Source organism: Saccoglossus kowalevskii, chromosome 5 (assembly GCF_978046115.1).
Source record: "Saccoglossus kowalevskii chromosome 5, keSacKowa6.1, whole genome shotgun sequence".
NCBI classification, from domain to species: domain Eukaryota; kingdom Metazoa; phylum Hemichordata; class Enteropneusta; family Harrimaniidae; genus Saccoglossus; species Saccoglossus kowalevskii.
In genome coordinates, this window is record NC_140645.1 from 41217235 (window position 1) to 41244370 (window position 27136).

General features: G+C 37.4%; 1 protein-coding gene across 1 annotated transcript in view; it reads right to left on the reverse strand.

The window, feature by feature from the left end:
- Positions 1 to 508: 508 nt before the first annotated feature.
- Positions 509 to 27136, reverse strand: part of LOC100367434 (uncharacterized) — a 37945-nt gene continuing 11317 nt past the window's right edge. Inside the window, exons 8-25 of the mRNA XM_085499010.1 lie at positions 19243 to 19560; positions 18685 to 18838; positions 18298 to 18431; positions 17441 to 17740; positions 16425 to 16733; positions 16042 to 16213; positions 15622 to 15755; positions 14763 to 15068; positions 14017 to 14145; positions 11695 to 13451; positions 8057 to 8086; positions 6723 to 6795; positions 5741 to 5903; positions 4767 to 4918; positions 4221 to 4520; positions 3658 to 3945; positions 3273 to 3413; positions 509 to 3140 (exon numbers count right to left, since the gene is read on the reverse strand). Coding sequence (XP_085355136.1) covers positions 2569 to 3140; positions 3273 to 3413; positions 3658 to 3945; positions 4221 to 4520; positions 4767 to 4918; positions 5741 to 5903; positions 6723 to 6795; positions 8057 to 8086; positions 11695 to 13451; positions 14017 to 14145; positions 14763 to 15068; positions 15622 to 15755; positions 16042 to 16213; positions 16425 to 16733; positions 17441 to 17740; positions 18298 to 18431; positions 18685 to 18838; positions 19243 to 19560 — 5432 coding nt within the window. The 3' untranslated portion in view covers positions 509 to 2568. The remainder of the gene's footprint in view (positions 3141 to 3272; positions 3414 to 3657; positions 3946 to 4220; positions 4521 to 4766; positions 4919 to 5740; positions 5904 to 6722; positions 6796 to 8056; positions 8087 to 11694; positions 13452 to 14016; positions 14146 to 14762; positions 15069 to 15621; positions 15756 to 16041; positions 16214 to 16424; positions 16734 to 17440; positions 17741 to 18297; positions 18432 to 18684; positions 18839 to 19242; positions 19561 to 27136) is intronic.

Below are 27136 nucleotides of genomic sequence, written 5' to 3' on the forward strand. Positions count from 1 at the left end.
AGTACGTGGCACACCCACCCAGAGTACGGTGGTTTTGGCCTTTCCATGGAATATGTGGCATACTCACCCAGAGTACAGAGGCTTTGGCCTTACCATGGAGTATGTGGCACACTCACCCAGAACACAATGGCTTTGGCCTTCCCATGGAGTATGTGGCACACTCACCCTAAGTACAATGGTTTTAGTGTCACCATTAGGTCCATGACACTCACACCCAGGACACAGTTGTATTGACTTCCCCATTGAGTATGTGGCACATTCACCCAGAGTACATTGGCTTTGACCTCCCCGTTGAATCTGCAGTATTCGTTCCTCGGGTAGGGCCACTAAACGCCATGTCCTGAGACCAGTGCCGACTATCACTACTGCCGAAGATCGGTGACGATATAGGGATACACGTCCGGTAATCAGAAAAGTATTGAAACAATAATTAGTACACTGAGAGTTCAGTGCAATGTAATTATTTTGCATGTGTATATTGCATGGAATGTAAATCGAACAATTACAGTTAGGTTTCGATGTATTTATTTTAAAAAATCACAGTGTCGCTACACAGACCAGTGTTTAAAAATTAACATAAAATAAAAGTAAGAAAATAAACAAAATATACAAGACACTGACCATTTTTATATTATAAACCTATTCTATTCTATTCTAGGATCGGTATACAATTTTTTTACTAATTTTCCTAAATCGCTGTAAATCAAAAATCAGTTAATTGCCGTGACATAATAATTTATGATAATTATTATGTAAATAATTTATGAATATGGACTAAATTAAAAATGTAATTTCATCGTGCGACCGAATCTCTCTTTTACACAATTTATTTGTTTATTTGCATGCAGATTATTATAGTGAAGTTGAGTCATTAATATTTTTGAAACAGCTGCTTATACATAAAATTGAATTAGCTAAAATCTAGTCTTTGGGAGGTTTGAAAAGATACAAACAGCGTGAGTTATGATCGCAATACACAGAGAATGGGTCACGTGACCGACTCAATATTTGGTAACATTCAACCCTAAAATTTAAAATTGCGATTGTAACATGGTATCAGTGTTCAAAATGTTTATATTGGTAGTCCACCACCTTAATGAAAATATATTTCTTGTCATATACAAAAATAACTATATTTTCAAAACAAAAAGGAACTGGGCAAATATTCCAGTCCGAAAATATCAGACCAAATAAAACAAATTCTTTTAATTTCAGATAACATGTATATTGTTTGTAAATTCCCATGACACCTCAAAAATCGCCATGGTTACATGATAAATTAATAGTGACAGTATAAAATATACATTTAGATGTACATTACATGCGTATAAGGAAGTTATTCGCCTTTGGCTCGGGTAATAATATATAATTATACAATAGGCAGCTAAGACCCCGAATACATGAAAACAGGCATAATTGGAAGCAAATAGTTTTTTAAGTGAATTTTTCATTTTTAAGGTAAGATTTACAATCGTGAATTGTGTGCAAATTCAAGTCTAGTACGCGTTAATTAAAATAATCCGTTGTTTCATAACCTGCAGAATATAATAGAACGTGCTTAGGGGTGGAAACCAATTACCCGAATTTGTAGATAGCTATTTTTTTTAAACATTTCATACAATTATGAGTGTTTTTCAAACACCTGCCACGTGATTGTGGTGACGTAATATTCTGCAATGATTATTCCATCTAGGTCCCCTGAAGCGTCACTACTGACACGAAAAGTGACGTCATAAAGGTCGACTCTATGCATGGTTAAAAAACATGCGCATTGATAACAAAATTGGATAATACTCTGCTCATACCGAATGAATCGTGCCTGTGTACCAAATTATAAAACAGGTGTAATAAGTCAAGTCACGTGTTCTATACTAATGACATGCATACTGCCAGTAACAAAGCGTTAAAGGGGCATAAGCTTTATTTATGTAATGTTTCTCATAGATAAAATGAAAATTGTGGTGCCAAATGAACAGAAAATTGTAACATTTAGAAGGATTTTTGGTATTCATATATAAACAACTGGTTTGTTGGTAGTCAAAAATGATTTCAAATCATCTTACATTATATTATGATAAATGTTAGCACATTACATGATGTACCATCTTGTGTATACCCATTTTGTACAAAGAAGGCAATTTCGACTTTCCAGCTGTGCACGTGTTGTTTACATTTTCATAACTCTGTATATCCTAACCATTGTACTAATCGATTAAAAAAATGGTTATAGCCAATAGAAAAAATACGTCATTAATTATTTTACAATAAAGACTATGTACAGAGTATTTACACTAGAAATGTTCACACACTAACTTCAAAGAAGTATTGTTCTGTCAATACTGGAACTTACAGGTATTCAGTCAGTACTGTAAGTCGTTGGCAAAATTAACTGCAAAGAGGTTCTAATTCGCGAATTAAGGCACACCCTTCACTAACATCTTGACAAAAAAACCATAAAGAAAAAGTTTTTCTCTTGACTATCATAATTTTGTTTTCCTGGTACTCGTTGTTATACATATAGTCCCACCCTTCTTTACATCTAGAGTCACTTCAACTTTGGTTAAGTATTTAGTCTTTCTGTGCTTTGTCCCGGCGTTCATGGTTACGTCTGTTGTCTCGTGACCTTTCGTGACGTCTCCGACGGTGTTTTCGCTCTCTTTCCGGCGATATTGTCAGCGATTTCTGAAGATCTTCGACTTGGTGGACCTTATCTTCCAAGTCAGCTCTCGCGAGATACTCACCCGGGGAGAGTGAGACCTTATGGTGGAGAGGGCGCCTTCCTTTCGTGGAAGATGACCGGTCTTCACTCTGTGAACGGTTGGTGTCACCTAGAGATTTAGATTTACTTGGGGACTCGGACCGCGATCGTTTCTCAGATCGGGAACGCTTCGAGCTTCGAATCGGCGCTTCGTAATCGTCGCTAGTTCTTCTGTTAGCGGTACCGTTCGACTTTGTACTCTTTACCTGACCGCTAATTGGATCCACGACGTTGTGCTTGATGACAACTGAATGTTTCTGCTTTTTCCTTCGTCGCCTTTTCCGTTTTCCCTCGTATTCTACGTAGTAGTTTTGTCCAGTTGCGCTTTCGGCGGCGATAGCAGCTTTTTCTTTTTTAATGGTCAGTCGCATTTCTTTCTTTTCTAATGAAAAAGAATAATGGTCTTTTTACTTCTCCTATATCAAGGAATTTATGTAGAAATATATTTATGATTGAATGGTTTATTACTATTATTATCCCGGTTTCCTGAAATACATTCAAATTCAATACTTACTTTTCTTTTCTTTCAGGTTTCGTTTATAACAACAGTAAATTATAAGAGGAATGATACAACAAACAAACACTACTAAACTCAGTATAAGCGCGCCAATGGCAATAATGAAATTCAGGCTGTATCCTTCTTCGGTTGGTGCGGCTAAGAAGAGAAATAATGAAACCATGGTAACAACCCAATCACATACAAATACGTCAACATCATAAGTTAGAATTAGTCAATTGTGGTAATTATTGAATTATTCATAATATTTTGTCTCTTGCCATGTTTACAGATAAACAAGTAGAATAGTTATTCTAGGTTTTCGTCAAAACGTGCAAATGTTTTAAACTACGCGATAATTTTAATATTCGAATATAAATTTGTTTCTGATCATTGAACTTACGAACTATCGTGATGGTAGCAGTCGCTAGCTGCGAGTCGATGCTGTTGCTTGCAACGCACTTAATCTGTGCGCCATCCATACTGTTAACAGCACTGACTATAGTGAGACTGCTGTCGCCTTCATTCGCTCGGAATCTCTTGTCGGTGCTGTTGATGCGGCTACTCCCATAGTGCCAGGTGTAGCCAGTGACTGGTGGGTCGCCAGTAGCCAGACAATTTATGGTACCTTCCTGGCCTTCGTACAACTCTAACATTTCGGGACTGACGCTGACTTGAACTCGTGGAATCACTGTGAACAAACAAAATGTGTTAATTAAAGTCAGAACATCTAAAAAAACACGAACACTATATTGTTCACAAATACATTCTGCGCATGTCCAAATTCCAGTGAATAAATTAAAAATAGTTACAGATATATTAATAGTGTAAGATTATTCGTGGTCCATCAAACTGCATATAAAGAGGATAATTTGCATATTACACTTAATTATGATTTATTAATTAATATACAAACGAGGGGCCTGAATATGGGAACACTTCTTTAGATAATTCAGACATACTTACAATTTATAGAAATCGGCCCAATACTGCATTGTTTTGCGACTGAATATGTTGGATGTTGTGACGTGCACGTGAACGTAGAACCTTGGTATACCGGGCTCAGGACGAAGCTGTACGTCAACTCGTTGCCATCGGCCGAATTGCTAGCAACTGCCACTAAATCTTGACCTCCCATGCTCCAAATAAGGTCAGGCTTGGGGTTACCACCCTTTGATGTGCACACAACATTTGCAGTAACACCTTCGTCGTAGCTTGGGGTATTAGCTTCGCAGGTCGGAGAGCCACTGTCTGGAGCAATGGCAGCTGCAAAGGAGAAATAATAGAGTCAGAGCTTAACAACTCAAATTTAATCCATACTTTCCATGCATGTTGCCTCCTAAATAGTTTCATGCATTTTATTAAATTTGGACCGAGTGGACACGATGTCCCATTAGCTACAGATCTTGATCTAATTTGGAAAAGAAATATGGAAACAAATATACAACATCATTTTGTTAATGGTGACAAAAGCTGACGTTGGTGCTCAAATGCCGAATCACATATACTTACGAATTATAATGAGTGTTGCGCTGGAACTTGGATCAGTGCCACTAGGATTGCCCTCATCGATTACACAGATATACGTGCCAGCGTCGTCACTTCCGAGATTCACAATATTTAAATTGTATTCGCCCCGTGATTGGTCGCCAGTGAGAGATACCCTAGCAACGAAAAATACATACGACTTCTAGCGACATATGAATACATTTTTGTCATTCGATTAAATGTGAGCGACTGATAATATTTGGATGACATGTACGAATGTGCGTCGTCTTTTACCTAGTTTCAACTAGTTTCCATCTAGTTTTAACAACCAATATTTGAAAAATACTGACACGGCGATTCCGATGTCTGACAATCTCATATGCCTTACGTGCGACCGCTAAAGGCTATACATCGTATTTCTGTGATGATGAATTCACTAACAGAATTTCTCAATTAGTTTACCTCCATAAATGCAAGCAATTGGCATTAAAATCTTACAAGACACGAATGTATATTAAAAAGTGTCCCTATTATAGAACAACAATAACCACAGAAACTTTTTCGGGTTGTGAGTCATTTCCATTCATTGATGTCAACTTATTCTGATTAAGAATGATCAGACGTTTTTCAATTTTGGGATTGCACTATGTATTTTTGTGTAATTTTAATCCAGTATAAGTTAATTTACTGAGAGATTTGGCTTACAGTGACGCGTTAATTCAGACGAGATGTATATAAGTTAATTTACAGTGAGAGATTTGGCTTACAGTGTCGCGATAATTCCTCCACTAGATTGCATAGAAACGACTTAATATCCAAACATCGAAAAAGTGAGTTTTCGATGAGGTAGTGTGTTGTTGTTGTTGTTTTTTTGCTACCAGTCACAGTTGTTTATAAAAAAAAATAAGACAACATTCGTAAACTGATTGCATATGGCAAAATGTAATCAGACGACAATGCATTTCTAGGAGACGGTATTTATTTGTTAATGAACTCACCGATTATCGTCGGTAATAATTTCGGATTCTGTAGTCAGCCCTTCTGAATTATGAATCCATTTAACCTGCGTTCCATTGTTGTCGGACACCGTGCAATTAAACATTACGTCACTACCTTCTCTTTTAGTCTCGTCAGACGGTCCGACATCAATTTGCTGTGCACCTGCAAAAAGAGGCAATAGTGTGTAATATCTTTGATTATTTCATTTTGTGTCACAGATGGATGCATTCAAATATTATATACACCGGGAATGTTTCACCTATCGGTAGACCCTTTTTCATAGATTTGGGCGCGCTCATAGTTTCCTGTGAGAGATGCTTATTTTCGCACAACAGAGTGAAGCAGTGTGGTTAGAGAATTAGTGTTTCAGTTTTGCCATGTGACAAAGTGTGGATTTTGCAACCTACACAATCATTCTTTCTAAAGGTGTAAGCGATTTGAGGGTGAAAAAAAACTATAAGGCCTACTAAATTGTAACGTTTTAAATCATTTTCATATACTACTATTAAAAAAACACTATTATAGCCTTGTATGTATACCCGAAACACAGTAAATGAACAAACAAACAATACACTCGGCAATATCATATATTTTTATTGTTTCCTTTTGTTAACTCTAATTATTTGCTTAGCCAACTTTATTATCAACTTTAATTCATTTTTAAACGCCAAATTAGAAACTGAAATTGTTTTACATGGTTGGAGTTTGTATCCTATTTATCTATCTGGTGTGTAACATCGTCTTTACTAAGAATTAGATTTATCTATTTGTTATTTTATACAACCATACCATCGTTTGAAGCTTCTGTTATTTATCTTCATGATGAAATACAATATTACACATGAGCAACACAATACAATACAAGGCATCATACTGACAGTACGGTGGTACGGTATGTCGCATCTTTTGAGCAAAAACATGTTCTGTGCAGATCAACTGAATTTGACATTATTGAAATCATTAGTAATAATATATTCTTACCTATGCATAATAACGTCGTAACTATCAGAGACAGGAATAATATTGCTTTACTGTGGGCCATGTTGATTGGAATCTGCATGAAGGCAAGAAAATAAAACTTCTCCGTTAGTTCATACAAAGCGTCTTTCATACTAACAATGCATCAAGCTCACCAACCCACATGTACCTTGGTGTCCATTACAGTGACATCGCCATCTGTCAAATTCGCCGCAGGCACGTTTACGACTCTGGTCTCATTGTGCAAAGCAATGGTATGTATGTATGTATGTGTGGGTGTGTGGGTGTTTCTTTTTTATTATTTTTAACAACCGTGGTACAACCGTTGCATCTATTGTTACCACACTAGTCACTCGCCTGTGTGACGACGATTCTAAACAATGTGGTATGGAAGGGAAGTTTTTGTGGATTTTCTACTCACCTACAACACTATTTAAGACGACACAAAATTCTATAGAATGCAGTTTGTCGGGTAATTGTCGCCGTGAAATGACCTTTCTTCTGACTCTATTGTGCTTCGGCCTTTAGCGAAATAATAATACTGTGCGTTTCCATTTAAATAACGCGTTCACACGTTATGGGTGCGATCAGTAATTTGGATAATATATTATATTTTTTATTTAATGTTTTATCTGCGATTTCTGAGTTGCAGTTTTGAAATGAGTACATACCAATATATGCATGAAATTTAATATGCTTCTCTCTGTTCTGAATCGAATGTCAGTCTGTGCTTTGTTCTCTGAGTATACAGCGTAGGCAGGGCTGTACAATGCTGTATTCAGACATGGCCAACGGTGTCAAACGTTTCACCTCCAAACACTCGTTAAACACGGGTCTTTTTTCTCGAAGGTAGTATCATTCTTATTTTAAACATACTGGCGCTAACACTGAAGCGTAATCTATGCTCCCTGTGTGTATGCCTGCGCTAAATTGACGGATTCCTAAGCCAATAGCACATGATAACACCTCCGCACACTAACACTGTGCAAGGTCATATCGACGAGTCCGCCATGGAATAGGTATGATAGTTGCTTCCAATTCAGCATGATATAGAAATCTAAGTGGTTGTACCATCTCACATAGTGAGGCACAATCGTGCTTGCTTATAAGTTCCGAATAGTACAGTTTGCATATACAAAACATTTATCAGTCCCACTATTAGTATTTACATCTACTATAATAACAACCGTCATTAATCGGTAATTAATCAAAACTTTAAATTAAAGATTTGTAAATTGAAAGAGAAAGTATTGAGTCGTATTTATGACAGTTATGACACCCATGACCGGAAATGTCGTAATAAAAATGACATCAAGGAGTACGTGGTGGTAACTCACCTTTAAGCGTCCACGGCTTTTCTTGAAAATCTTCAAAATATCTTAAAAATTAGACACCGTAATTATTGCAAATATCAAGTATCAGTCTATGATCTGGAAGCGTTGGGAATCACCCGTCACCTCATGGTGTGAATGGATATATAGGCCTTGCTTTGACCGTGTCTCTTCGACACTTCACGCCACACTGTGCAATGAAAGTGGTTAGTTTTTATGTTTGGTGGATTGTTGTGTTGCTAAGATGACCCGAACTGCTCCGCCTGCGCATGCGTAACAACCCCACCTGAATATATTTATTGGAAAGGGCTTTGCGCATGCCTGGTAACTCTCGCTATTTGGGTGACGTCATGGTTCATGTTAGGCTAGACATTAATGAACTCAAACGATCGCTTATCGTCAATGTGATTAACAATCGCGTAGGTTTCCACGTGCGTCGTTTATATGGTCGTTTGATAATCTACAATTAAACTTCCCTACCAATCCCAGGTTATCTCATCAAGGAACATTCGAGTAAAAGCTGCCAGTGAGTGCGACACAGTACGCACAATCAGAAGTGATTCCATTGGCAAAGCGCTTTTTTTGCATTCAGGGATGAAATCAATATACTAGTACAAATATTTCTAAAAATCATGAGCTGATAAACGAAAATGAAAAAAAAAAGTTATCACGATAAATAACTTACTAGTATTTTGAATACACATTCGAAGCACTTGTGTATGCCAGTGAAAACGTGTATGTTAAATTAAGTTCAAACCCATTGCATGTTAGAGTAGATCACTTATTACCGGTTTTGTTTTCGACTATTTAATTTTTATTAACTCTTATTGCTCGTTGAAAACCTGACGTGACAATGTGTAAACTCTAATAGTCCAACATTATTACCAATTTTTCTATTGCGCCAGCATGCGTTAAACATACCATATCACTTAGTTACATATCCGAATTCCCAGACTGGCATGGAATTTAATTAATTGTTATGCCTTCTTTGTTGTGCTCATTGTAGGCGTGCCATTCTTATGCCCAGCTAGCGTGATTTCATTGTTGGAATGGAGTCACCCTATATAATCTGAACGCTATAATAAACATGGGAGTATAGTTACACACCGCATAGTTACTAGTATACTGAATGTGTCATCAGGTATCAACAACGGATATCATAGTTCTTTGTTTTTAAGGACATGAACCAGGGTGGTATGCGCCCTCAGTTGGTTTATATCCCACTCAGGCGGTAGCACGAGCTTTCATAATTTGTTGCATACAGTTACCGGGATTTATAACTGGTGTTTCTACAGTGAGTTCAGAATGAGGAATCTGCACAACAACATTCTAAAGCCAAAAAGGATGCTAAAATAACACTGCGATAAAGACTTTCCGTTTTCGACATTGTGAAATTCTTTTGTTTTTATGTAGAAAACTACAGTACAGTATATTTACAAAGTAAAATCATATTTATGAAAGTTATTGTTCATACAGGAGTTGTTGAACACACTACATAGTTTGTAATTTCATTCAACTCCTTTCAGTCACAATTCAAGACAAATAAAAGACAACAATATAGCAAATTATTTTTTTTCCTGTAATGCTCTTTTGAAATCGGTTAAAAAAATGATTTATGGGTGCATAGGGTATACATTTCGTTATGAACTATTCTTAATATAAAAATCTAAATTATCTTGTCAAAATTAGTTTTTTAAGGTTTTCTCTCCCAAAAAACGAATGAATTTGGGGTTAATTTATTTTGTTCGATCTAAATGACTTCTCTGTTGATGTTTTCCCATGATGCAATGTACATGACACCGTGACAACGTTCGTATTCGAGAAACACAGAATTATTTACATAATATTCAAATCAGTAACATACACTGAAAGCATATCGCCACAAAAAGACTGATACTAAGTGAAGTGCATAGCATATAAGATTCTTGCAATCTCACGGTCGTTACTGACTACTAACTTACCGCGAAATACCTAGACATCGTAACGAGATCGTTGCTAGAGAGCACATACCAATCTCTATGGCCACGGTATTGCTTATAGATGTGATGCAGTCGCCATTAACCTCTACCCGGTCATAAAGACACGTTTTCCACTTTATAACCGTACACTTTCATGACTGTTTGTTTTCTTAACACTTCTGCCGAGTCTTGACGAAAGTAATGGCGCATTTCATGTGGCCCAGCATCACGCTTTTTGTCAATGTAAATTATTTTTTGTGTAGGGTGAAAAGTTTCAGTTTTATTCATATGCAAATTATAAAATGAAATTATTTCATTTACACCTCGGGAAATTGCGAAAATTTGTGGAAGTGACGAATTCGAACTAACACTTCAAACGTGGGAAACACTGCAACTTTTCAATGGTGGATACGAGTTGACGAGGAGTACAAATTAACATATTCAAATAATGTGTCACCTTGAGTTCAATCATAGACAGTTTTGAATTTACTTTAAACTGACAAATGCTACAAATCAGGTACAGACGGGCTACGGGACTTATTTTGGCAAATACCTTAAACTTTCAACAGTTATAAAGAATTTAATTATCGCGGGTTTACAGCATTAAATAATACAATTAGGGTCAGACGTTTGTGAACGCCACTGTTCGAAAGTTCGTTTTACAATGACCTTCTACAAAGGCGAAATATGCATTTATATTTTTATATTATTGTGTACATCATCGCCAGGAAATGTGCTTAAAATATATTTATTATAAAAATGCAAATTATTATACATGAAAAGCGTCATAATCAAAGTATTTACAAAAATATGTATTTGTTAATATTACATTATATTACAATCATAATCATCTGTTTAAATAATACATATGGTATCTGTTAATAATATATATTATAATTACAACATTATTCGCTTAAGTAATGTGGTTACATTGTAATCAACAGAGACGGATGGATAATTGTAGTTTATGACATTATTGTCAACGTGAACTAACATTAGACAAACACAGTCTCCTTAATCCCTATGTTGTGTATGAATCCTAAAACAATACTGCGTCATTTTGCAACAACCCTTTACCTTTAATGGTTACTTCCCATTTACCGTATTTATACTTGAGTAGATTTTCCAACCAAATTATGTCAGTCAGTCAAGTCAGTCAGCTGAATTTCATCATAAATTTCAAAATAAAATGCCCAAATGTTAACGTAGATCCGCATACAATAGTCATTATATTGTTTCAAATGAAATGCACAGTCTCCTACTCGTCAACACTATTTGTGCATTTCATCCTGTACTGTACTCAAGTAGATATAACCATTATATATGATCTTTGGATATGTTTTCATTTTTAAAGCTGGATGTCAAATGATTATATAGACCTGTATATAAGTATAAATGTACTTTGCATAATATAGAACCTGTTATGTAAGTCTTGCTTAGAAGATGTTATTCTGGGTTTCCTTCCTTTTCTTCTTTGATTTCTACAAGTATTAATTAAAAAAATAGTTTGGTATTAGCGTATATTACCTAATAATGCCATAACATTCTATTAAACAAATGGCGTGTCTACCATTTTTAAGCGGACTGCAGATGTTACGTCTTTTAGTGTTATGTCATGATATATTCCGTTGTAAGGAATTAAACTCACAATTAAAGTGTTCAAGAAGGTCATGTGATTGCTCTTACCTTGTGTTTGTGTCTAGGAGTTTCATCCTCGTCGACTTCTTCTGGGGTGACTCTCTGTTGATCACTGTTACTGTGGAGGGAAGGGCTTCTAGACCTAATTGTATGCTCTCTTGTTTTCTTTTTCTTTTTCTTCTTCTTCTTTACCTTATCCTCATCATGGCTAAAAGGGTCATTCTCTTTGTGTGTGTCTTGACCTACTCTGTGCTCCAATACAATATTCCCTTCTTGCTTGACACTTCTATCATGTGTTTGTGGATCCCCAGATTTTTCGGCAATGTTTGGATCTTCAACTACCACATGCTCGTTATCTCCACTTACGTTACTGGTAGCAACTGGCAACGTATTATGATGTCTGTCCGTCCTTTCTTTGCGATGTTTGTCTTTCTTCCTTTTGTGCTTCTTCCTGTCTTTTTCAATTGCGAATTCATCCACGTTTTTTCTATCTTTCACAATCTTCGGGTCAGTGTTTTCTACAGCAGAAGATTTAGGCTGGCTTTGCTTTGAATATATCCTTGCACTTTCATCACCACTTGATGAGGAACTACTGCTACTACTCCTTGAACTACTGCTCTTACTTCTAGACCTATCTTTTTGCTTTGAATGAGTATGCTTTGGCCGAGAATGTCGTTTATTTTCCTTGCTGCTATCTTTTTCTGTTAATTTCATCTTCTCTTTTTTCATAACCTGTGAGGATGGACTCTCTGTGCTTTTATCCTTATGTCTTCTCTTCGTCTTTTTTTCTTTACTCTTTGCTCTCTCGTCATTACTGATATCATCTACTTCTTGCTTATCAACCTTGTCCATTTGACCCTCATGTTCTGGACTTGACTGCTTCGATGAGTGTGAATGTATTATATATGTCCGCGGCTCGTTGCGATGTTTATGGCCGATTTTGTCATTCCCAGAAGCTTGTTCTAGTTTGGGCAGATGATCACTTGATATATCTGACAAGCTGTTTTCACTATCTTGGTGTCTAGCATATTTCTGCCGGTCACTACTTATGCTGCTTCTGTCAGTTAATCGTTGGTCATATCTATCTTGACTGTCACTATCAATTTCCTCGTCAATGTATCTTCTTTCTTTGTATCCTTTATTTTCTCCGGTCTGTCTCATTACACTTCCTCTATTGTCATTGTCTTCATTCTCTGACTCACTTCTTCGTATGTCGTCATGGCTACGATCACCATCATCACTTCGCGAATACTGACTGCCATCATAACTGAGATCATCATCATATGGGAGGTGTTGGCTGCCATCATAACTGCGTTCAATGTCACTGCGTGAGTAATGACTGTTATTATAACTGCGTTCATCGTCACTTCTAGAGTGCTGACTACCGTCGTAACTGTGATAGTCGTCATGTCGTGAGTACCTGGCATCATCATCAGCAGCAGGTTTGTCATCCGTTGTTTTATCTACAATCTTATAAGGCACATCGTATGGGCTGTCTTGGTGGTTTCTCACAACATTAGTCATCCTTTTACTTTTTGACGGGGTTACTACATTTTTAGAATGAAGCCTCCGTTTTCCAATACCATTTGATGGTAATGTTTCGTCATAGTATTCAGAGGGTGGGGGATAATACGTGTTTGTTAATGTAGTTTTCCCGGGTGTCTTTCTGTCCCTAGATGTGTCTACTTTGCCCTTCTTTTTTAAAGACCCGTCGAGATTGTTCAGTAAAACGTTATCCTTTTTAGGGTGTGCCTTATTATCTTTCTTATCATCAGCATTTACCACTTCTACATTCTCTTCATCGGCTGCAACAGAAGTAATGAAACTAAAATATTTAAATGTTATTAAATGTTTGTGTGTGTTTGATTGTATCTAACTAAATGAATGCCATACTGATTTGTTAATACCACACACACTCCAAAATTGAATTAGTGTTAATCGAAATTACAGGCATATATAATCATGAAACTCGAACTATGCAAATTGCAGTCGCCTCGTCGTAATGCCCCAAAATACAGCATCCTGTTTATGAATGCACTCTTGACTAGTTGATCACCATCGACGTCGACGTAATCATAATCATGGTCAGAACGATCAACCCAGTTACGAACTTCCTCGGCGGGCACAAATATTTCCACCAGCAATATAGAACACCAGAGTAATTACAATTACAGGCACATATACGAACAAATGAACATGGAGCACTAAATTCGAATTACGAACTCAGCAAATGCGCAACGTCTGTGTATTTAATGTAACCATCATTACCACTAATTTAGAAAAGACATTGAGACGACTTGGACTTGAACAAAATTATTTAATTCATTACACGCTATCATCTGATAATTTTAAAATGATAAAATATTTTACCTTCAATAGATTTGTTGGCATTTCGGACACACCATATAATAATAATGCATACAACAATAAAGATAATTATCGCCACACCGAGCAGAACACAGAATGTAATCGCTAAAACTCGCCAGTCGGTCTCAGTTCCTATAGCAAAGTTTAAAACAATTATATCAATTATGACACTATTTGAGTTGTTGAATTCCATTTCTGGCATTAGTTGTTCAAAACAGCTTTCATTTATTTCAAATTCACGTTATTGTTGCAAAAGTAATGTCATCGTAAAACGAGTTTTTGGCACATAATCAATGTGAACAAAATCCAAAAATTTATAAAGTCTGCACATTCAATATTATGTTAATTTAAGTCGAAAATATGTACCCATGAAAGTAAAAATTCGACATAATTATTAAAATGATTGGGGAAAAGGGGTGCGGTTGTAATTTAAACCAATCGTAAGTGCTTCCTGTTGAATGTTGTTGTCATAGTAACTATTACATTTGATAATTGGCATATACAAAAGATTTAATTTTTGCAGTTAATCAAGACTTCATACAATTATGTTGCGTATAAATAAATAAACAGTTTGATAACTGAATCCATATCTCGTTCATATGATCAACTTTAGTGTAAACTGGGAAGATGGTGGTATGTGCTGTGGTATATACTTCTGTGTCGTTCGTTATGTGAGTCGAGGACAAATGTATATGGCGTGACTATACATGCAATGTTCGTGTGAATTACTAACAGTGAATTTCATTTACCTGTGACATTCAGTGGACCAGTCACACATGTGAGTGGTTCGTCATATGTCACGTGATCTAATGTACAGGTATAGGTTGCGCCGTTATCATCGGAGGTCAACACTAAAGACACACCAATTATAATTACATCTGGGTCATCGCTGTTGACGACGTAGCTTGACACTCGCTTGTGATCTCTCATCCAATGTAATTCACCTGGGGGTTGACCGTCACGTGATAAGCACTCAAGAGTGATGTTACTACCAATCACCAGTTCGGTGTCCAGAGCAGTGCATGACGGGAAGCCATGTGACGGAGGTAACGCGTCTGAAACGACAGAGTCAGGGGTAGAGTTGCGTCTAACTCAAAGTATGGGGCACCTCGAAAAAATGTTCAAAGAATACAATAATGACTTAGGGATGGACCATAAAAAACTGGTGGGCGATGGCAGAATTGAAAAATATACACAGGAATATCCTGCAAGTATCAATAACAATAAATAATTCTTAAGGAATAAGTATTACACACAGAGTAAATAAAGCAAATTACAGCGAATTCATCATTGAAGTGAAGGAAACAAGTATTTTGCATTGTTGTTTTTTTTTTTGCCATCGCCCCAGAGATTCTAATAGTCCGCCCCTTACTTGAATAATAAAACTCACAATGCGGTGTGGTGAAGTGGATATCGATTTGTTCGTGATTTGTGTTGATTTGTACTTTTTTTATTTTATGACTTATTGACAACTGGTGGTACGTACCACAAAATCTTCAGGGCATCTGTACTTGTTCCAAATATCTCACATGTATGTTTGTTTGAAAATGTATGAATTAAAGCACGTGTTGGAGAATAAAATACAATAGTTTATTGATATACGCTTACCTCTGACACTGAGTGTAACAGATGTTGACGAGACGTCAGACAACTGACACGTGTATGAACCACCATCAGACTTCAATATGGGGTAAAAGTTCAAGTAATATTCCCCTTTACTGTGATCACCGGATATGTATATCCTACATTCAATGAGATGAAATGATGTCATAATGCCTTATTTGGGCATGTTATTTTGGCTAAATAAGTATATACTGTACCGTGTGATATATTAATGCATTATTCTGGATGAAAGTAATATTGTATAGAATTTGACAGGGGGCAATATTTTATTACAACAATATGTAATATGTTCCTTGATTGGATAATCTGTCAGATATCATATTTCGTTGTCCAATCAGTGAATCGTTTAGAACTTGTTTAATGACTACTTCGTAAATGCTAAATAATCGTCTTATCTATAATTACCTGTCTTGGTATGCTCCTTCCACTGATTGGTCCAGACTGATCAGCTGACCATCCTTACGCCATTGTAATTGGTCGTCTTCATCAGTATTGACCTTGGCACATTGTAGCTGTACGGGGTATCCTTCACGAGGACTACGACTGATAGGAGTTTTGTAGAGGTGTGGAGTTTCCGCTGTAAATGAAGTGTACACATACAGTTTCTGAATGACAGGAACATTATATTTCGGCTACTGAAATATGTAAAATAACTCAAACGTCATAATAATGTCTTCGAATGTAATAACGCACTGGTGTCATGCCATGATCCCACGATACAAAGTTTCTCATTGTATTTACCGAGAGCAGTTTATGCCTTAAATTTGACACACTTGTAAAACACTTACTATCAACATCCAAATAAACAGTAACGAATGGTGAGTTCTGGGTTGCCCTTGTAACTAATAACCTTGTACATGCATATTGTCCCTCATCGTCAGCGCTAATGTCATCTATCTTCAGGTTATATTCCCCGTCACCATGGTTACCTACTACATCGTATCTGTTGTTACCATTAGTTATGGTGGGCCCTACGCTAATTTCTTCCCCTTCTTTCGACCATACAGCCTGACCTGACGTTTGGGATATCTGACACTGTAGTGTAGTGGATTCATATGGCAAGACGCGTGTGGCTTGAGGCTGTACCCTGAAATATTCTGTAAATGTTAAATATTATTGTCGTTTTGCTTGTTTCACATACACAATGAAGTAGGTTTACATACTGAATGACTGGCTCATGCTTTACTTCCTAAATGTAGTGTCAGGCGTTGTTAAGGGTCATGCGATATCACTGTCGTCTCAGTATCCGAACATGTTAATACTGGTATGTGCAAATTGTCAGAAATTATAATGTATGTTTTCAAGTGTAAAAGTCTTCCAATCAAAATCGCACTGTTGCTAGTTAATACAGTGTCTGATCCCTTTGAATGTTCACCCGTGACCACAGGTATTAATATTAATCATTGCTCTGGAGAACAACTACGCTACCGCTGTTCCTTCGTGCATACGAATTTGAGTACTTCGACTCACCACTAGCTTAAATCATACAGGATTTGTGTTTACTCTCAGACTGACAGGTGATTTACTGACGAATCGAAGTTAGCAGTGTGGCGAAACTTAATTTCATGGCGCATTAGACGTTAATTTCAACTGGTATATGTAGCATTCTTCTTGTTTTACAATAACAATTCAAGTTTTATATCAAGCGTGCCACAGACAAAAAAAATCATCTTAAACAACAAAGTCTTGTTGCCAGTATTGAACAAGAAAAATTGTATTCATCTGAACATCCAGATCTACGGAAAGTTACGAAATATGAACTGGTCTTTCCAATCACATCTGCCGTACCAATGTGTACACATACCTATTTCAATGGGACCAATTTGGCATGTCTTGGCTTCAGTGTATGACACGTGGTCTGACGTACATACGTATACGTCACCAACTTGTGATTGTGTCAGCGGCCCGATAATGTACGATATCTTCACACCTGTATCGGAGTTTATCGGGTTGTGCTGCAGTGTTGTGGTTTCTTTACTCCACTGTAGAGTCGGACGAGGATCGCCGCCTGTTATTTCACATGTAATAGTAACTCTGTCACCTGCATATATGACGGGAGCATCTGTGGTGCATATTGGACCATTGCTATCGGGCGGAATAAAAACTATGCAGAGAAAAAAAAATATCGATTTTGTGATAAAATTTAACATTTTAAAGAATTACACATGTAATTTTGGAATCAAGTATCGTCCCACCAAGAATACATTGATTTTTACGAGCACTGGAAACAGGAACAACAAACAGAGCCGACACTTTCACTTCCTCTCTAAGTTCCGCTATACGTTCAACTACCTGAGATGTTGCGAACATTCGGAGGTCAAACCAGACATTTCCCTTGTGTTGCGTTGATACACCAATCATTACGATACCACATCGGTTTAAGATTGCCATTATTGTAATCCAAAGAAATAATTAAAACAAATTTTTATTTCGTCCATATTGCGTTTTTAAAAAAAAACTCAGGACGAGTTGGGTTAAAGGTCTTACACCATAAATAAACTATCCATAGATGATAATGTTTACTGGCATTAATGTACACGGCTTAGGTGAATCACGTATCCAAAATTTAGAAAAATTGAAAAAAGGTGGTTCACATGCTAAGCATTTGAAAACAACAACTCTCCCGATCCGCTTCCTTGCACACATGGTGTGGACACTTACCAGCAACGTTGAGATTGGCCGATGCCGCAACTGGCGGGTTACCCTCCATTTGGCAAGTATAAACCCCAGAATCTGCGCTGGTGACGTCATCAATGTGGAGGTTATATTGCGACTGGCTGCCGAGAATAGTATACCTAATAAGAAGCATTAGGTTTTAGTAATTCAAGTATATCGCGATTAACAAAATCCATCCTGTAGCTTTTTTAGGCTCTGTGAACAATACAATATGCGATTTTAGCGTGTGTTGTTATCCTCGCTTGGGACTCAATTCCCGCGCGTGCGCAGGTGACGACCCTCCCCCTTTAACATGTATACATGTGGTATGCAAGAACTTATAGAGGGCGTGCATGTACTTGTATTATATTGATGAACCGTTAATGAACCTACCTGACGTCATGAGTTGTCATATCTGTACTGATAGTGACGCCATCTTTAGTCCATACCAATTCAGCATCTTTATTGGCAACTGAACATTGGAGTATGACGTCATCGCCTTCTTCAACTGTCTGGTCCATCGGTGCGGTTGTTATGGTTGGGATTGCTAGGGTGAAAGGTACACACTACTTAGTGTACTATTGTGACTCAATAAGTTTAACATTCCGTGAGATGAGTTCAACGATTAAAACTTGATTGACTATATATTCTTAAATCCCAATCATTAAGCCATTCAGCGTAAACCTTTAATATTTACTGACTAAGAAGACCTCATTTCGTACTTTAAAAATAGTTCTAGGTACCGTGGTACAATTGATTAGTGCAATCATTTAAAAAAATGGGATTTTGTATATTTTTTTTATTTTAAATTTTACGGTTTCGAATTTGCTCTTGTGATGCAGCTTCGGTAACAAAATGGTAAAATTATATATTGCTTATTAACACCCATCACTCTGTAATATTTACGCCGTTACTCTATTGGATTATATTGGCAATGACATTTCAACTTACTTAAAACAGTCAGTCTCGCAACGTTAGATTCTAACCGATCGCTGTCATCCCCGGAAGTGACAATGCATTGAAAGTTGCCCGTATCGCCACCAACTGTAGACTCGATTTGCAGATTATACACACCAATAGTATTGTCACCGACTATACTATAACGGTCATCTTCAATTATAGTTACGTCATCATTTGATATAGCGATGTCATCTTTGTACCATATTACGTCACCCTCCTTGTTGTCTACCTGGCAGTTGAGAGTTACTGTTACGTTCAGCTCGACTGTCTCCGATTCGGGTTCGCTCACAAAAGTATGTTGTACGATCTCTGCCCGAGAAAAGAACAAATATTATCAGTAGTGCGTTCTGCACTTCGGTCATTACGGTCAGTCAACTATATATTGTGTACAAACACAGTATATCTCTCATAGATCTCAGATAACTTGAACCAACCTGGGCTGGTTGTCTGAGCATTGACTTTAGGCGCAAATTGCGGCCGAAATCTCGTTAAGAGCGGGAGACCTGCGAGACTTGTTTTTGTCATTCAAACAGTGTTACATTCTTTCCTATGATAGCGTCTACTTAGACTTTCGTCAGTCCATCTGGAGTATTTTTTTTTTCAAATCAAATGATCCGAAGTCATTTCAAGCCGCAAACGCTTTGTGGCATTTGATTAAATCATTTAATTTGAAAACAAAATCATTAGGCCAGAGGGACTGTCGATAGTCTAGCTTCTACTGACTACTTATCTATGTAACCGTGGTAATGTGGGACAGCCGACGTGATGAAGGGATGAAATAAAACGTTCTTCGAGAGGGACTGTGATAACATCCACAATACGAGCAACTTGCGACTAAGTATCTAACTAGAGCCAATTGTTATTTCTGAGAATCAATATACTGACACCAGAACACTCAGGATGTGCTATAAACCAATTACATCTAATATACTTATTGGTAGGATCACTGCAACATTTAATTGTTTTAATGTAGCATGTTTTATCCCCCACATATTAAAAGAACATTCCCAGGGAACTCGGCTGCTCATTAAATTGGCAATATACATAATATATCACAGATTAGTGAAAATGTGCTAATTCTCACTGAACTGTTATTTTTAAAGTTGCACAGAAATTGGGACGTCTTCAATAAGACTCGAATGGGGGCCAGCCCACTCAACTACAAAAACAGTATAACATGACAATGTAGCAAATGAATATGGGAGTTGCACGTTACCGTAACTTACCAATGAATTCCAGCAAATCAATATGGGAGTTGCACGTTACCGTAACTTACCAATGAATTCCAGCAAATGAATATGGGAGTTGCACGTTACCGTAACTTACCAATGAATTCCAGCAAATCAATATGGGAGTTGCACGTTATCGTAACTTACCAATGAATTCCAGCAAATCAATATGGGAGTTGCACGTTACCGTAACTTACCAATGAATTCCAGCAAATGAATATGGGAGTTGCACGTTACCGTAACTTACCAATGAATTCCAGCAAATCAATATGGGAGTTGCACGTTATCGTAACTTACCAATGAATTCCAGCAAATCAATATGGGAGTTGCACGTTACCGTAACTTACCAATGAATTCCAGCAAATGAATATGGGAGTTGCACGTTACCGTAACTTACCAATGAATTCCAGCAAATCAATATGGGAGTTGCACGTTATCGTAACTTACCAATGAATTCCAGCAAATCAATATGGGAGTTGCACGTTATCGTAACTTACCAATGAATTCCAGCAAATCAATATGGGAGTTGCACGTTACCGTATCTTACCAATGAATTCCAGCAAATCAATATGGGAGTTGCACGTTACCGTAACTTACCAATGAATTCCAGCAAATCAATATGGGAGTTGCACGTTATCGTAACTTACCAATGAATTCCAGCAAATCAATATGGGAGTTGCACGTTACCGTAACTTACCAATGAATTCCAGCAAATCAATATGGGAGTTGTACGTTATCGTAACTTACCAATGAATTCCAGCAAATCAATATGGGAGTTGCACGTGACCGTAACTTACCAATGAATTCCAGCAAATCATGATCAATATGGGAGTTGCACGTTACCGTAACTTACCAATGAATTCCAGCAAATCAATATGGGAGTTGCACGTTACCGTAACTTACCAATGAATTCCGGCAAATCAATATGGGAGTTGCACGTTACTGTAACTTACCAATGAATTCCAGCAAATCAATATGGGAGTTGCACGTTATCGTAACATACCAATGAATTCCAGCAAATCAATATGGGAGTTGCACGTGACCATAACTTACCAATGAATTCCAGCAAATCATGATCAATATGGGAGTTGCACGTTACCGTAACTTACCAATGAATTCCAGCAAATCAATATGGGAGTTGCACGTTACCGTAACTTACCAATGAATTCCGGCAAATCAATATGGGAGTTGCACGTTACTGTAACTTACCAATGAATTCCAGCAAATCAATATGGGAGTTGCACGTTATCGTAACTTACCAATGAATTCCAGAAAATCAATATGGGAGTTGCACGTTACCGTAACTTACCAATGAATTCCAACAAATCAATATGGGAGTTGCACGTTATCGTAACTTACCAATGAATTCCAGCAAATCAATATGGGAGTTGCACGATACCGTAACTTACCAATGAATTCCAGCAAATCAATATGGGAGTTGCACGTTATCGTAACTTACCAATGAATTCCAGAAAATCAATATGGGAGTTGCACGTTACCGTAACTTACCAATGAATTCCAACAAATCAATATGGGAGTTGCACGTTATCGTAACTTACCAATGAATTCCAGCAAATCAATATGGGAGTTGCACGATACCGTAACTTACCAATGAATTCCAGCAAATCAATATGGGAGTTGCACGTTATCGTAACTTACCAATGAATTCCAGCAAATCAATATGGGAGTTGCACGTTACCGTCACTTACCAATGAATTCCAGCAAATCAATATGCGAATTGCACGTTACCGTAACTTACCAATGAATTCCAGCAAATCAATATGGGAGTTGCACGTTATCGTAACTTACCAATGAATTCCAGCAAATCAATATGGAAGTTGCACGTTATCGTAACTTACCAATGAATTCCAGCAAATCAATATGGGAGTTGCACGTTATCGTAACTTACCAATGAATTCCAGCAAATCAATATGGGAGTTGCACGTTATCGTAACTTACCAATGAATTCCAGCAAATCAATATGGGAGTTGCACGTTATCGTAACTTACCAATGAATTCCAGAAAATCAATATGGGAGTTGCACGTGACCGTAACTTACCAATGAATTCCAGCAAATCATGATCAATATGGGAGTTGCACGTTACCGTAACTTACCAATGAATTCCAGCAAATCAATATGGGAGTTGCACGTTACCGTAACTTACCAATGAATTCCGGCAAATCAATATGGGAGTTGCACGTTACTGTAACTTACCAATGAATTCCAGCAAATCAATATGGGAGTTTTACGTTATCGTAACTTACCAATGAATTCCAGCAAATGAATATGGGAGTTGCACGTTATCGTAACTTACCAATGAATTCCAGCAAATCAATATGGGAGTTGTACGTTACCGTAACTTACCAATTAATTCCAGCAAATCAATATGGGAGTTGCACGTTATCGTAACTTACCAATGAATTCCAGAAAATCAATATGGGAGTTGCACGTTACCGTAACTTACCAATGAATTCCAGCAAATCATGATCAATATGGGAGTTGCACGTTACCGTAACTTACCAATGAATTCCAGCAAATCAATATGGGAGTTGCACGTTACCGTAACTTACCAATGAATTCCAGCAAATCAATATGGGAGTTGCACGTTACTGTAACTTACCAATGAATTCCAGCAAATCAATATGGGAGTTTTACGTTATCGTAACTTACCAATGAATTCCAGCAAATCAATATGGGAGTTGCACGTTATCGTAACTTACCAATGAATTCCAGCAAATCAATATGGGAGTTGCACGTTACCGTAACTTACCAATGAATTCCAGCAAATCAATATGGGAGTTGCACGTTACCGTAACTTACCAATGAATTCCAGCAAATCAATATGGGAGTTGCACGTTACCGTAACTTACCAATGAATTCCAGCAAATCAATATGGGAGTTTCACGTTATCGTAACTTACCAATGAATTCCAGCAAATCAATATGGGAGTTGCACGTTACCGTAACTTACCAATGAATTCCAGCAAATCAATATGGGAGTTGCACGTTATCATAACTTACCAATGAATTCCAGCAAATCAATATGGGAGTTGCACGTTACCGTAACTTACCAATGAATTCCAGCAAATCAATATGGGAGTTGCACGTTACCGTAACTTACCAATGAATTCCAGCAAATCAATATGGGAGTTGCACGTTATCGTAACTTACCAATGAATTCCAGCAAATCAATATGGGAGTTGCACGTTACCGTAACTTACCAATGAATTCCAGCAAATCAATATGGGAGTTGCACGTTACTGTAACTTACCAATGAATTCCAGCAAATCAATATGGGAGTTGCACGTTATCGTAACTTACCAATGAATTCCAGCAAATCAATATGGGAGTTGCACGTTACCGTAACTTACCAATGAATTCCAGCAAATCAATATGGGAGTTGCACGTTACCGTAACTTACCAATGAATTCCAACAAATCAATATGGGAGTTGCACGTTACCGTAACTTACCAATGAATTCCAGCAAATCAATATGGGAGTTGCACGTTACCGTATCTTACCAATGAATTCCAGCAAATCAATATGGGAGTTGCACGTTATCGTAACTTACCAATGAATCCAGCAAATCAATATGGGAGTTGCACGTTATCGTAATTTACCAATGAATTCCAGCAAATCAATATGGGAGTTTCACGTTATCGTAACTTACCAATGAATTCCAGCAAATCAATATGGGAGTTGCACGTTACCATAACTTACCGATGAATTCCAGCAAATCAATATGGGAGTTGCACGTTACCGTAACTTACCAATGAATTCCAGCAAATCAATATGGGAGTTGCACGTTACCGTAACTTACCAATGAATTCCAGCAAATCAATATGGGAGTTACACGTTACCGTAACTTACCAATGAATTCCAGTAAATCAATATGGGCATTGCACGTTACCGTAACTTACCAATGAATTCCAGCAAATCAATATGGGAGTTGCACGTTATCGTAACTTACCAATGAATTCCAGCAAATCAATATGGGAGTTGCACGTTACCGTAACTTACCAATGAATTCCAGCAAATCAATATGGGAGTTGCACGTTACCGTATCTTACCAATGAATTCCAGCAAATCAATATGGGAGTTGCACGTTACCGTAACTTACCAATGAATTCCAGCAAATAAATATGGGAGTTGCACGTTACCGTATCTTACCAATGAATTCCAGCAAATCAATATGGGAGTTGCACGTTATCGTAACTTACCAATGAATTCCAGCAAATCAATATGGGAGTTGCACGTTACCGTAACTTACCAATGAATTCCAGCAAATCAATATGGGAGTTGCACGTTACCGTAACTTACCAATGAATTCCAGCAAATCAATATGGGAGTTGCACGTTACCGTAACTTACCAATGAATTCCAGCAAATCAATATGGGAGTTTCACGTTATCGTAACTTACCAATGAATTCCAGCAAATCAATATGGGAGTTGCACGTTACCGTAACTTACCAATGAATTCCAGCAAATCAATATGGGAGTTGCACGTTATCGTAACTTACCAATGAATTCCAGCAAATCAATATGGGAGTTGCACGTTACCGTAACTTACCAATGAATTCCAGCAAATCAATATGGGAGTTGCACGTTACCGTAACTTACCAATGAATTCCAGCAAATCAATATGGGAGTTGCACGTTATCGTAACTTACCAATGAATTCCAGCAAATCAATATGGGAGTTGCACGTTACCGTAACTTACCAATGAATTCCAGCAAATCAATATGGGAGTTGCACGTTACCGTAACTTACCAATGAATTCCAGCAAATCAATATGGGAGTTGCACGTTATCGTAACTTACCAATGAATTCCAGCAAATCAATATGGGAGTTGCACGTTACCGTAACTTACCAATGAATTCCAGCAAATCAATATGGGAGTTGCACGTTACCGTAACTTACCAATGAATTCCAGCAAATCAATATGGGAGTTGCACGTTACCGTATCTTACCAATGAATTCCAGCAAATCAATATGGGAGTTGCACGTTATCGTAACTTACCAATGAATCCAGCAAATCAATATGGGAGTTGCACGTTATCGTAACTTACCAATGAATTCCAGCAAATCAATATGGGAGTTTCACGTTATCGTAACTTACCAATGAATTCCAGCAAATCAATATGGGAGTTGCACGTTACCATAACTTACCGATGAATTCCAGCAAATCAATATGGGAGTTGCACGTTACCGTAACTTACCAATGAATTCCAGCAAATCAATATGGGAGTTGCACGTTACCGTAACTTACCAATGAATTCCAGCAAATCAATATGGGAGTTACACGTTACCGTAACTTACCAATGAATTCCAGTAAATCAATATGGGCATTGCACGTTACCGTAACTTACCAATGAATTCCAGCAAATCAATATGGGAGTTGCACGTTATCGTAACTTACCAATGAATTCCAGCAAATCAATATGGGAGTTGCACGTTACCGTAACTTACCAATGAATTCCAGCAAATCAATATGGGAGTTGCACGTTACCGTATCTTACCAATGAATTCCAGCAAATCAATATGGGAGTTGCACGTTACCGTAACTTACCAATGAATTCCAGCAAATAAATATGGGAGTTGCACGTTACCGTATCTTACCAATGAATTCCAGCAAATCAATATGGGAGTTGCACGTTATCGTAACTTACCAATGAATTCCAGCAAATCAATATGGGAGTTGCACGTTACCGTAACTTACCAATGAATTCCAGAAAATCAATAGGGGGGTTGCACGTTACCGTAACTTACCAAAGAATTCCAACAAATCAATATGGGAGTTGCACGTTATCGTAACTTACCAATGAATTCCAGCAAATCAATATGGGAGTTGCACGTTATCGTAACTTACCAATGAATTCCAGCAAATCAATATGGGAGTTGCACGTTATCGTAACTTACCAATGAATTCCAGCAAATCAATATGGGAGTTGCACGTTACCGTAACTTACCAATGAATTCCAGCAAATCAATATGGGAGTTGCACGTTACCGTAACTTACCAATGAATTCCAGCAAATCAATATGGGAGTTTCACGTTATCGTAACTTACCAATGAATTCCAGCAAATTAATATGGGAGTTGCACGTTACCGTAACTTACCAATGAATTCCAGCAAATCAATATGGGAGTTGCACGTGACCGTAACTTACCAATGAATTCCAGCAAATCAATATGGGAGTTGCACGTTATCGTAACTTACCAATGAATTCCAGCAAATCAATATGGGAGTTGCACATTATCGTAACTTACCAATGAATTCAGCAAATCAATATGGGAGTTGCACGTTACCGTAACTTACCAATGAATTCCAGCAAATCAATATGGGAGTTGCACGTTACCGTAACTTACCAATGAATTCCAGCAAATCAATATGGGAGTTGCATGTTACCGTCCGTATCTTACCAATGAATTCCAGCAAATCAATATGGGAGTTGCACGTTATCGTAACTTACCAATGAATTCCAGCAAATCAATATGGGAGTTGCACGTTATCGTAACTTACCAATGAATTCCAGCAAATCATGATCAATATGGGAGTTGCACGTTACCGTAACTTACCAATGAATTCCAGCAAATCAATATGGGAGTTGCACGTTACCGTAACTTACCAATGAATTCCAGCAAATCATGATCAAT